This window comes from Haplochromis burtoni, unplaced genomic scaffold (assembly GCF_018398535.1).
Source record: "Haplochromis burtoni strain Fernald_Lab_line unplaced genomic scaffold, NCSU_Asbu1 Contig_40, whole genome shotgun sequence".
In the NCBI taxonomy this organism is placed as follows: Eukaryota; Metazoa; Chordata; class Actinopteri; order Cichliformes; family Cichlidae; genus Haplochromis; species Haplochromis burtoni.
This window is the reverse complement of record NW_024582401.1, coordinates 647220-659423: the sequence shown is the minus strand read 5'-3', so window position 1 is coordinate 659423 and position 12204 is coordinate 647220. Positions and strand designations below refer to the sequence as shown.

The window sequence follows — 12204 nt, the reverse complement described above, 5'->3', positions numbered from 1 at the left end:
CCCACTCATTCTGTCATTTCTCCTGCATCCCTCCTCTTCATCCTCCTTTGGAGGCCACTGAATGGGCAGCTCAGAGGGAAAAAAGTGTTGAGGCTGCAGGATTCTCCCCAAACGACTTAATCTGCCGAGGCTCTGCGCGCTGATAGCCTCTTGCACACCGTCCCCTCCATAGGCTTCCCAACAATGACTGTCTGTCTGCACAGCCGCGGCAGATAAAGAGATGTCTGTGCATGTGTGTGTCTATGTGTGTGTGTGTGTGTCTCGGTCTTTCTGTCTGTCTTTGTCATTCTTTCCTATCCCTGCTATCTTTTTGAAAATTTTCAGTTAGTGATTTTTTTCCTCCCTCCTGTGATTGACAGGCCCTCTGCGTGTTTTTGGAAGTGAGTGTGTGTGTGTGTGTGGGTGGTCCTTTGAACATTGTGCAGTGGCTCTCTGTGTTTCCGTGTATTTATACGTGCACCCAAACGCGTGGGCGTGCGTTAAAGCATGTATTCATGTGTGCACTTATGGCTAAAATTGCGTGTGTGTATATTTGTGCAGTAGTTTGTATCTGTGCGTACGCAATGTGGGCGGCTGGAGTCATGCGCTCCCATGAAATCACCAGCAGCTCTGTGTGTGTGCGTGTGCCTGATGTGAGCGTGGGCGTTGCTCCTCTCCAGTAACAAAGTAAGGAAGCCATCGCAGCTCTATCAAATGTCAGAGAATCTAAGTGTGCCTTTTAAGCACAATAGGCGGTGGAAATGTCAACACTTGAAGGGTCTATTACACTTCAAGCCTTTGGTGCTGTTTTTTTCCCCCCTTATCTTTCCTTCTGTTTCCTTTATTGGTGCTTTCACAGAAATTTGAAAGAAACAGGCAAAAATATCAACCCATTTATGTCAATAATGGATTCATTCCAGTAGCTGAGTGGTTAAGGCCAACGTTTAGTGACACATTGTTAATGCCATATGATTCATGTTCCTGTCTCAGCTCCTTTCCTTCCTCATATGTATTCCTATGAACGTCCGCTACTGTAGTGAAACAGGATTTGTCTGTTGTTGCGTTCAAAATCGTGTTGGTTATTAGATCTCACTGGAGGATCAGCAAACATAAGCTAAACAAGGGATTGCCAAACAGGGATACAGTTAGCCCAGAGTGTACTTCAGGTCCTTCTAGAAGAATTATCTAAATTAACTTTCACCAGGACAAAAAGAACTGACTGGAAAGAATCAGTCAAATCTTAAAGAAACGCTTAACAAGTCATGACTTTGCCCTAAAATACATTTTTAAAGAGTCTATCCTAGTCTATTTTTTTTCTATCCCTTGGAAGATATACTTCTGCGGTTCTTCCATAGATTTCAATTTAGGATTCTTTGTCTCTTTTCACTATCTGAACGTCTCTCTTTGATTATGTCTTTGGTGCTTCTCTCCATAACCAGCAGGCACATGAAAAGATTAGCTCAACTAATAAGAAAATCCAAAAAGAGTAAGAATTGAACCAACCCGAGCAGTAACTTCTTAAAGTAATGGCTAACCGGTAAAAATCAACACAGAAAATAGATAAGTAAATATGAAAGATTATCGTTAGAAGTAAAAGCAAACAAGAAGTTAAATAAAAGTAAAATGTATGTACAAAGTGTTACAATAGGAAGTTAAAACAATGGATAAAAACGTTAGCTAAAAGTATGGTGAATAGCTAAAGTTGTTAGCTAGCACTATGCTATCCAAACAGAATTTTAAAAGATTTAACAGGTAAAATTGATCAGTAATCATAAAATAAAACATTAGAAACATTGTGGATGAAAGCAGTTTGGATTAAAATTAGAGCTGTGGTGGTACATCAAATGAAAAAGGTTGGGACCATCTAAGCTAAGCTAGCTCCTGCTGTTGTCGTGGTGCCCCTGTTTTTGTTTTTTTTTCTCTAAAATTGATAATATCTCAAATCTGTTGCAGAGTAAGATTAATAAAGAACCAATATGCACAAGGCTGCCGGGCTTTGTGCGTGGATGTGTGCAGAATACTCATATATGTTTCTTTTGTATGTGCATGTGAGTTTATGTGTTTAGCATGTTTGTGGGAGATAACGGAGAGAGCGAGAGCCGCCGTGGCTCACGGGGCGAAATCAGAGAATGGGGTCTTTTGTTAGCGCGTTAGCTTTTCATTACAGAGTAGGGGTGAACCCCAGAACCTAGCTAGACAGGCCGTCTGCGTGTCACTTCCTGTCTAAGCCTGCAGAGCTACGCTATTGGCAAGCTATTGTTCCTGGGAGAGCGTGATAGGATCAGGGAATGTGTCCTAATGTTTGCAGATTGGCTTGCAGGAGCAACAATTACACTTGGAGAACGCTCCCTATGGGGGAGTAGGAAGATAAGAGCCTGGGTGTGGAAGAGGGTGAAAAAGGCTCGGTGTGTTTCTCTGTGTGTGTGTGTGCGCGCTTTCACCAAATGCAACAGTAATGATCTTTTATTGTTTTAATAGCTTACCCATGTGGCGCTGCTTGCATTGAGAATCCACAATGGAGAAGTTTTTCCAATTTCCTCCTAACTGACAGCCTAAATTGCTTTCTTTTGTTTTACTGTTCATTTGTTGCTCATCACATCTTCATATAGAGAAGCAAGGTAAATGAAGGGGCGCCCACTGAGATGCTGCACTAGGGGAGCGCATCATTTCCTCAAGCTTTTTTATTATTTATTTATTATTTTTCAGTGCTTTAAATGAGTCTGCCCCTGCAAATGACGCTGTGTAGAAATGCATCAAATTATGTTTAAAATAAAAACATGCATAAAACATTTTTAACCGCTCCTCTTCGCCTGCTTTATAGTCAGTACCTCCCAGCACCTTCTAACTCACCTTTCTGTCTCTTACACAGCGCCGGAGTGCGGAGGTTTGCTAGATGCCAGCGAGGCCGGTTATATCACCTCCCCTGGCTATCCTCTGGAGTACCCCCCACACCAGAACTGCCACTGGATCATCACGGCGCCAGAGCCCTCGCAGCGCATCGTCCTCAACTTCAACCCCCACTTTGAGATCGAGAGGCTCGACTGCAAGTAAGACGGGAAGGCCGGGGAGGGGGGAAGGAGCTGGATTCGGGTCATAATGGTGCAGTCCATAAAACCCACTCTTTTCTGTCAGGGGAAAGTTGGCTTCACCAGTAAGATGGTGTGCTATTATTGTGGCTGAATGATGATTCATGTTGACACGTTCATTAGTATGCTGCGAAAGCATCCGTATCTCAAACAAGTAATTTCCAGTTGAGGCGCACAGATTTTTACATACTGTTATAATTCAGTGCCGGGTGGTTTGGCCCAATTCCAGGCTGCTGAAACGTAATCCACATTTTGACCACAACAGGTCAATCGCAAAGGAAATTTTAATTGCAGATTGCAGGCTTCCTGTGAATAGCAGACCATTAGGTAGACTGTGGTTTTCTTTTTATATTTTCTGACATAATTATTTATTCAGAAAATGGAAAGCACATAAGCTCCATGTAGAAGCACATAACCATTAAACTCATTTTGTCCTGGATGCTAGTCGCCTTCTCCCAGGCAGTTATGGGGGTTAAATTCCTTGCTCAAGGGCACATCAGCTGCAATATCAACCCTCTGTGTTTTAGAGGACAGGAAATGCTGCTCATTTCCACATCCCAAGGTTTTCTGCTTCTTTCACACACTCTTGAATACAGACGAGGAAAAACAGGTCGCAATAAAACAATAAAACCCAAATGGAAAGAATGATTCAGATAGTTTAATAATAAGTTCCTGTGTTATTTCCGCTGGTTAAGCTTAAAAAACAAGTGTTGTCAGCCAGGATGTATTTGTGTTTTATCCTGCTAAGAACCATATAAGGTGAGGTTTTTAACCTTCTGAAGAACAGCAGACTACTCGGGAAGATTTTTGACAGATGTAAAAATTTGAAATTTACTTTTGAAGGCATCAGCCAGCATTACCCAGACTATAAAGCTCTAATCCCCCCTCCATCTGATAATCAAATGCCAAGCAATATTTGGAAGTCGGCGTCTGCTTTTGGGCAGTAAAGACAGAATGATAAGATAGGATGTAAGAAAATGAATCATGATGTATTTTGAAGTCAGAGATTGGAGGGTGGGCCGAGAGAGAATAAACAGGGGAGGCTTTAAGAAGTAATAGAAGGGAATGAGACCCAGCTGTTTATCTCGATATGAGCGAGTTGGTCAGTTTCCTTTCTCAGAGACATAAATAATCCAAATCATATGGTCTTCTATTGTCTATGACCTCAGAGGAAGACAGTAGTGGGAGGGTGGAAAAAGCTCCCAGTCTCTACTGTTTAATTCAGTTTTATATACAACCAATTTTGGTCAAACGATGAGTCCATTTGGTCAGTTTATCAGTGCACTTTCTCTCTCTTCTCCACTCGGTAAATTGAAGAATTAATAATGGGGTTTTTTTGCATTTATTTTATTTTTTTTTGCATTGTTCGTCTACAAAGTGCTTTGTCTGGCCGGGAGAGGGGAAGAAAAACCAAACCAAAATTAAAAAAAACCGTTGCTTTCATGAGCGCATGAATGGCCGCTTTGGTTGGAAAATGTTTTGTAATATTTGACGGGTTCTTTTCGCACGGTAGCGCCGCGACGGCATTGAACTTGAAATGTTATTTTGATGTCGCCGCCTTTGAAACTCCAGGTTTCCGTCGTGTTTTTTTGTTGTGTAATTATCTTTTTGCACTAAAGCGCCTCTCCGCTTTGACACCAGCATCGCTGTGTCGGCAATGCGGCGTGCCCGCACTTCCTGCTGGACTGGTAGAGAGGGAGGGAGAGAGAGAGGGAGGGAGGGATGCCTCAGCTGTTGATAAGCAGTGTGTCAGGCAGTTTCTCACAGCCCAAGGCATGCAGGGCAGGAGGAGGCTGAGGGAGGAGGAAGAGAAACTGAAATACCCCCTTCTTCTACTTCTTCTTTTTTTTCCCTTCGGTACAGACAATCTTATTAGGATGGGGGTTTTTTTAAACATTTTTTTTAACACACGCCTGAAGGGGACAAGGCCTCGGCGTGCCCTCTAACACACACTCCCACTCAGTCTCCCTTCATCCTGTATGTATGAGTGTGTGAGTGTGAGTGGGCGTTTATGAGTGAGTAACTGTGCAAGCACGTTTTGCAAGTTTGCACGGTTAGCATCCCTCTCTATCCATCACACCTCTGGTGACCCCCACCCCCCAGTTTGGAAAGAAATAGGGAATATTGCCAACATGTTTTTATGCATCACCTTTAACACCAGTGTGCCCTTCTGTGTTTTGTAGAGAACCCTTTAAGGCACAGAAAACAGCAAAATAGGGCTTGATAATCCTCCTCTCTCCATCCCGTGTTATGCTTTTCTTTTTTTTTTTCTTTTTTACACGGATTGATCCAGGCCCTGTAGCACTGTTACGGGTTGCTTCCTTTTCTTGCCTGTATGATTAGGCATGGCGGTGTGAGAGAGTGAGCAGAGAGGAGATTTTTGCATGTTTTCACGGTCCTCTCTGCGAGGTTAGGGCAAGGGGAGCCAGAGGGCTTTCCAGGAGGAGGGAAGGGCTCGGTATCTCGGCCGGGGCTGAAAATCTGCGTGACAGGTGGGATTACAGAGATGGCAGAGCAGAAAACCGAAGCGGTGTTACCTGAAATACGCAGGGCTGTGGTGTCTGGACTGCTGATCATGGAAGCACGCAGGAAACGGGGGGAAAATGGTCACATGAAAGGCTGAACATATGTTTTTGGATATGCTTATAAAGCACGCATGCACGTGCGCTATTAAGCACGCAACCTGTCGGTGTAAAAGTGCTCATCAGTCATCACCTCACCACCGCCACCCCCACCCCATACCAAGGCACTTTAGGCCTTTATAAAACTGAGAAAAGTGCTTGGTCAGCTCAGGCAAGGCTTCTGAACGCTAATATCCCCTGCCAGCTGGTGATTTTCCCTCGGCGGGTTCAAACAGTCAGTACTCGTGCGATGTAACGAAGCCAAACACCGGCTCGACTGCAGCAATCAAATCGTGAGCCTTATGCAGGCGCTCCATGTCTGAGGTGGCACTTTAATTCAGGATTTCATTTCAGGGGGAGTCCGGCCATGTGCCAAATAGCTCTTACCTCCAGGCTGCCAGCCGATTGATGCGAACTAAATGTAATAAAGGCTAGATGAAATATCAGGCCCATATCTCTAATGCAATCTGCCATCACCAAGCCCCAGGATGCTACCTAGTGATATACCAGGAGTCGAGGAAGGGGAGAGAGAGAGTTTCTCTCCAGCTCTCTTTCTCGACGTCTCCCTCCTCCGATTTTTTCCTTCCCTCCATCTCTCCCTTTGTTCTTCCTCTCTCCCTCTCGCTCCCGCCCAAGGAGGTGTTTTATTTTTATGCACTTGAATTAAACATTGAAACGGGTGGGTGCACGCGCACACACAGACACACACACAGACACAAAAATAGTCATTCAAGAAGATCCATTTCTTGCACTTTTTCCCGGTTTTTATTTTCTCACTTTTATTTGGTTATTTGTTATTGAATGCAGTCTGCCTGAGGTGGAAAGATTTTATTATATAACTTTATAACTCTTCAGACACACAGCTAGACACCCCCCACACCCATCCCCACCCCCCGGGGCTTGTGACATGTCTGGCCACAGCGAGAAGTGCCACCAACACACGTACCAGCTCTGTGTTTCTATGCGTGATATCGCCTTTTTGCTAGAGTTCGAGGGAGGGGTGGGATCAATGTCTGTATTCCGCTTGTAATGGGAAATCTATAAATGATCAGCAATAGCCAGAGGGGAAGGAAAGTAAAGAAGGCGCAAAAAGGGAAAGGGAAGGATGATGGCTGAGGATGAAAGGAAGGACAGACGAGCTCCCAGAGGTCATGGCTAAAGGAGGGAGTTGTTCCAGGATCATATCTGTCAACATCTGGCATTTGGCCTACAGTTAGGACACAATCATGGTCATCAGCGTCCAGCAGTCAACACAGCTGCCGGGATTTAATGATGATATAATGGCTAACTGGTACAATTAACCGTAAAAACCCAGCATGTGATTAGGATAGCCCGGTGCAGCTGCAGCACTGTTGTCTCTGTATTCATCTGTCACAAATGTAATCAGAGTTGATGAACTACGCCGCGGCGCGAGGAAAGCACAACGGCCAACATGCTTCGATAGAGGTGAAACGCGTCCAGCGAGAGTCAGCAGGGTCACGGCTTCAGTGCAGACAGCGTTTATAGTTTGATGCTTCCGATCGATGCTGCACTAGAAGGTCTGGGGCTGAGCCTAGACGGTCTGTGGTCAGTGGTTTGGCCCGAGTCATCTGTAAGCATGAACTCGTGATGGACAGCAAGGGGGAGGGCGGCGAGGCATGAGGAGATGAGAAGGAGAAGTGCTGTTTGTTTTTTGGAGGGGGCTAGATTGAAGATGGCAGGCCCCCGCGGATCTGCTGGGATTTCGCTCGCAGCATCTAGTTAATATTTCAGAGGCACTTATGGCTTATTAGAGTCCCCTTTGCGGGTGGGAGGGAGTGTGTGTTCAGATATGTGAATATCTGGGTGTGTGTGCCTTTGCTTAATTTCTGCCTCTGCTTGTGTAAATCGCGGCGAGGCGGACGAAAGAAAGCCAAAGACAGCGCCTCATTGTTTACTGGATCGGGGTCTTGAGGTTTCACTGAGCTCTGAGAAGTAGAAAAAACGGGTGGAGAAACACAGGCAACAGGAAGGGGGGAAATCATTTCAGCCGACGGCCCCGAGTGTCTGAGGGTACGGCCAAGTTTGATTTCCTGATGCTCGAGAACAGCTGTTCCCCTTTTACCAGCATAAACAAAATAAATCAAGGAGACAGTGACGCACCCGTGGCAAATTACGTGTTGATCTCTTACATAGTGCTGAAGTTCCCAGAGAATGCTTTGTGTAGGCACTGAGAATAAACTAAATGAAACACATACACAAAGCTAGCTCTTTTACAGAAGGGTGGTTAGATGAGAACTCATGTGCTGATTTCACAAAAGATGCAGGAGGACGGTACCAGCAAGGACTGTAAATGCATATAGCAGATCCCTAAAGGGGAATGACAGGACTGACTGCACATTATTGCATAGTGACCACTAGCAGGGTCAGTAAGGCCACAGAGGCATAAAAGGCCTATAAATATATAAGCAAACAGTGCTCTGCAAAAAGACTTAACACCTAACAAAGACTTGCAACCTCATATCTCTCCACAAGCTCCTGCTTAGAAGATCTGCCTAAATGAACACATCAAGATTAATGTTAGCTTTGAGAAGTTCCCAGATTTCACAGTAACACCTGCTAAATGATGGGCGATGATAGCGAATAGGGCGGACCGTCGACTCTTCGCGAGGTAGGTTGTTAAATCTGCCCCTTCACATAAATAGTGCTCATTCTACTACTGTCCTCTAGTAAGGCCAAAAGGTGCCATACAAGCACAGCTCGCATTGTTTAATGGCACTGATTATTGTCAAATATGTGACAATAAATAAATCTTTGCTACGTAAACCTCATAAAGGATGTAATTTAGATAAAGTGTCATCATGTATAGTAATCTTCCAGAGCAGCTTCATTGTTTACGATACCGTCAGCACCCAATTTGGCATCTCTTAAAAGAAACCAGTACTGCTCGTACCAGTTTCGTCTTTAGTGGTTTCTCGATTTTTTTATAGCCTATTTTTACAGTTTCTGCTGTGTGTCAATGTAGAGTTTTACACTGTTTTGTGGTGTGTATGTATACTCGCTTTGAGCCTGCGTTTGGTTGTACTGAGGCACTGCTGCCTGCAGGAAATGTCCCCGGTCCCCAGCAAACAGCAAAATGTGTGAAAGGCAGTTAGTTGTTTTGGCGCAGGGGTGTCGTGATATATGAGATCAGAGGAAGAGAAGACGTGTCTGGGCTGGTGCAGAATTACTGGCCTTTAAGGGTTTTTAGTTTCTTTAACCTTCTCCCTCTGTTCCAGCTATATTCTATAGGGGAAATGAGGGAGGGCGAAACTGCTGCCCCCCATAATGGTTCCCTAACACAGGGCTGGTCGTGCAGACCTAGACAGACCACCAGACAGACGGAAAGTTGGGGATGGATGGTGTCAGACAGAAAGGCGGAGTTTGAATCAAAACAATTCCTAGAGGAATCTGGATCTGGATGGGGGCTTTCTGCTTCCGTGTGTGTGTGAGAGAGCGGGACGCGGCGCTAATGCGTACCTTCATGGGCGCAGATGTGCGAGTGCGCATGTGCAAATGATTTATGTGTGTGTCTGCGCACTGTCCTGGAATGCAATCAAGTGTGTGCTTGGGAGAGACAGACAGTGGGCTCTCACACGTCAGGTCCTCATGCAAGTATTCATCAGAGCCTGGGGAGAGGCTGAGCGAACAGGTCAATAATCACATCTGAGGAACACTCACTCACTGACGCTAATCCACGACAGGAGAGAGGGAGAGGGGAGAGAAGGATAGAGACCCACTCCAAAATCAATTAAAACCTAATTAGGCTCTCAGCTCCTTCGCGGGCCTTTTATCCTCGGCGTTGGTGATGCAGCATCGACTGTGTACGCGCACGCATGTGCTTGTCTATGCGGCATGTGTCTGTGTACGCGTCTGTCTTTGTGTGTTTGTTGGCACATGTTTTGAGTGTGTGTTTTCCCTAAAGCATGTGTCAGTAACAGCCCTAAGCAGGCGTACTTAAGGGATGGCCGCGGCTCTCACAGACTCACAGTTGGAGCCTGCCACTAAAGCCTCTACGATCGCCTCTGTAATGCAGGATTACAACCAAGACACGTATAAGAGTATTGGACAACAGCTTCTTTACTTACTAGGAGGAGAGCTCTTCAGGCCTTCTTTTGTGCAGATTGGCTTGAGCCCCAGTCGTCATCACAAGCTTAGACTGGAGGAGCGTGCAAGAAGACTGAAACATGTCGCAGTGCACCTTTGAAACTTTAAGATTTATGAATTTTTAAAAAAGTAACAATAAAAATTGGTAAGAGAGAGGCAGAGAGAGTGAAACTGTTGAAACCGGTTCAGGAGGTGTAGCAATATCAGGCTATCATGCTATTTAGCCTAAGGCTGCTTTCACACCAGCCGTGTTTGGTCGGTTTAAATCAGACTCTGGTTCACCTGTGCAGAAGTGGACACAGTAATTCCACTCAAGTTCAGACCAAAACCGAGACCCTTTGGAGGAGGTGGTCTTGGTGGGGTTCTAAATGAACTCCAGAGCAGTTTGTTCGTGGCATGAATGTGATCGCACCTCAATCCAACCAAGCTAACAGGTGTGTCAGTACAGTTTTAGCTAAACACCTTCCTGTAGGTAACATAGCTGTGTGAAAAGTTCTGCGGAAGCCAACAACTAGCCTTGAAATGAACATAATGAAAAAGCTGCAAGTCCACAAACCCATCAACTGGCTGCGACCAGAGTAAACGGATCAGGCTTCAGAAACTGTGTCTTGCAGTTCCCCCCTAATCCAACTCTGGCACTGTTTTCGTTAAACCCTCCTTTGCCTCATATATAAACCTTCTTACCTTCATCTCGGCTTTAAAATATTCTCTGAAACCATGACCTGAAAATCTTCCCAAGGCCAAATCAAACCTGAGATTCCTTTATTTCCCAAAGTGCATGTCCTTTGTACTCTTTTTTTTTTTTGGTTTAATTAACTCGCCTCGTCCTGTACGTTCTTTTTGTTGGTCAGATGCTTTCATGTGGCGATATTGCAGGCTCATTGCAGCATTTTCACACTTCGAGCCTCACCTGTGCATGTACCACTCTGACCTAGATTAATATGGTTGGGATTATCCCTCCATCAGCAGTCTTAGCTTGAATGCTCTGTATAGGAATCAATACACTGCAGGAATGCGATAGCCAAAAAAGAGGCTTAGTGACTCTACTTAATCCAGGTTTTATTCCAAGCAGGCAGCACAAAAGCAGTCTTAGTGCTGAGATTCCACAAAGAAACACAGCCTTGAGCTGATTGGTTTGTCTCAGCTCTTCTGAACGCTTTTCATTGTAGAGAAGTCGCGGGGGGGAAAGCGCTTACCTGTTCGGGACATTGGCGAGATGCTGAGTTTGAAGGCGGCTCCAAAACTCGGAGTCATCTGCGACGATTTTTTAACATCAAACAACCCGTCACGCTAATTAGCGAGACAACAGCAGCCCTGTTGTTTTGTGACAGCTTTGTTACGCAAACTAATTGAAGCAAGTGCGTTTTGCATGCCTGTATGTTTGAAGGGTGTAGCTGCAGGACGCCTGCAGCAATGCAGTCAGCTACATTGGGAAACCCAGTGTTTTGTGTTTAGTGTGTGTGTGTGGTAAAGACACTTGTAGAGAGAAACACGATTGAGTATCATGATAGATTATAAAATTACAAGGAAATTATTCACAGTTGCAACAACTTGCAATGCAATAACAACACAAATCTTGTACTCATACAGCAGCAAAACAAGCTCATGCTTAAGAGAATATAAGAGATAGAAAAGTGCAGATTCCTCTCAGACACTATTTGGATGAAAATGATTGAAACTTGCTTTAAAACTATAATCCAGCACTGAGTTAGAAACAAGCAAAAATCACGGAGATTTCCACACCTTCCAGTATTCACACAACCCAAAATTACTATCCTGACACCTGGTGATTCACTTTCAGCTCCAAAACATGAACTAGCTCCATCTTTACCATATCAGCAGAGCTATGATATAATTTAATGATGGCTGTCCAAGGCAGGGCTGTGTTTTCATACACTGCGTAGTATTCGCTAGCCGTTAAGGGAGCTAAGGAGACCAAATTAGTCTACCATTCATAGAGACTTTTTTTGGCCTACATGAATATCAATGAAAAATCTTTAGATCCATATTTTATGCGTGTTATCTCTTACAGGCTACATATCTGCATTAAACTTTGTGTCCTTGTGGAAAACAAGTGCAAAAGTGGAAATTTGGAAAACTTTGATGCTGTAAAATCCATCCATGTAGTATTTTCCTTAAAGGGAAACAGATACTAAATATCAGCCTGCAGCTGTGGTGCATCTGCAAGCCACTTTGCAACCCACCTCCAATCCGGCTTCTTCTTTCATCCTATACCCCACATGATCATCGCGGTGGGTCTTGTTGCTCCCAGGACAGACGGATGGAAATAACAATCTTCTTTTGACTGAACTCTGTGACTCTGTGTCGCCGCTTATGTCTAATAATGGCACAGGAGTGACACTCGGGGTTAATTTTGGATCAATCGGTTGGGCTGCCTCTTTGTGTGTGTTTTT

At 44.6% G+C, this 12204-nt stretch overlaps 1 protein-coding gene across 2 annotated transcripts in view; it reads left to right on the top strand.

The window, feature by feature from the left end:
- Window positions 1-12204, top strand: part of nrp2a (neuropilin 2a) — a 60362-nt gene that overhangs the window by 7110 nt on the left and 41048 nt on the right. For both annotated transcript variants that reach the window (XM_005920032.2, XM_005920033.3), the window contains exon 2: window positions 2849-3026. In XM_005920032.2, the coding sequence (XP_005920094.1) occupies window positions 2849-3026 (178 nt within the window). The remainder of the gene's footprint in view (window positions 1-2848; window positions 3027-12204) is intronic.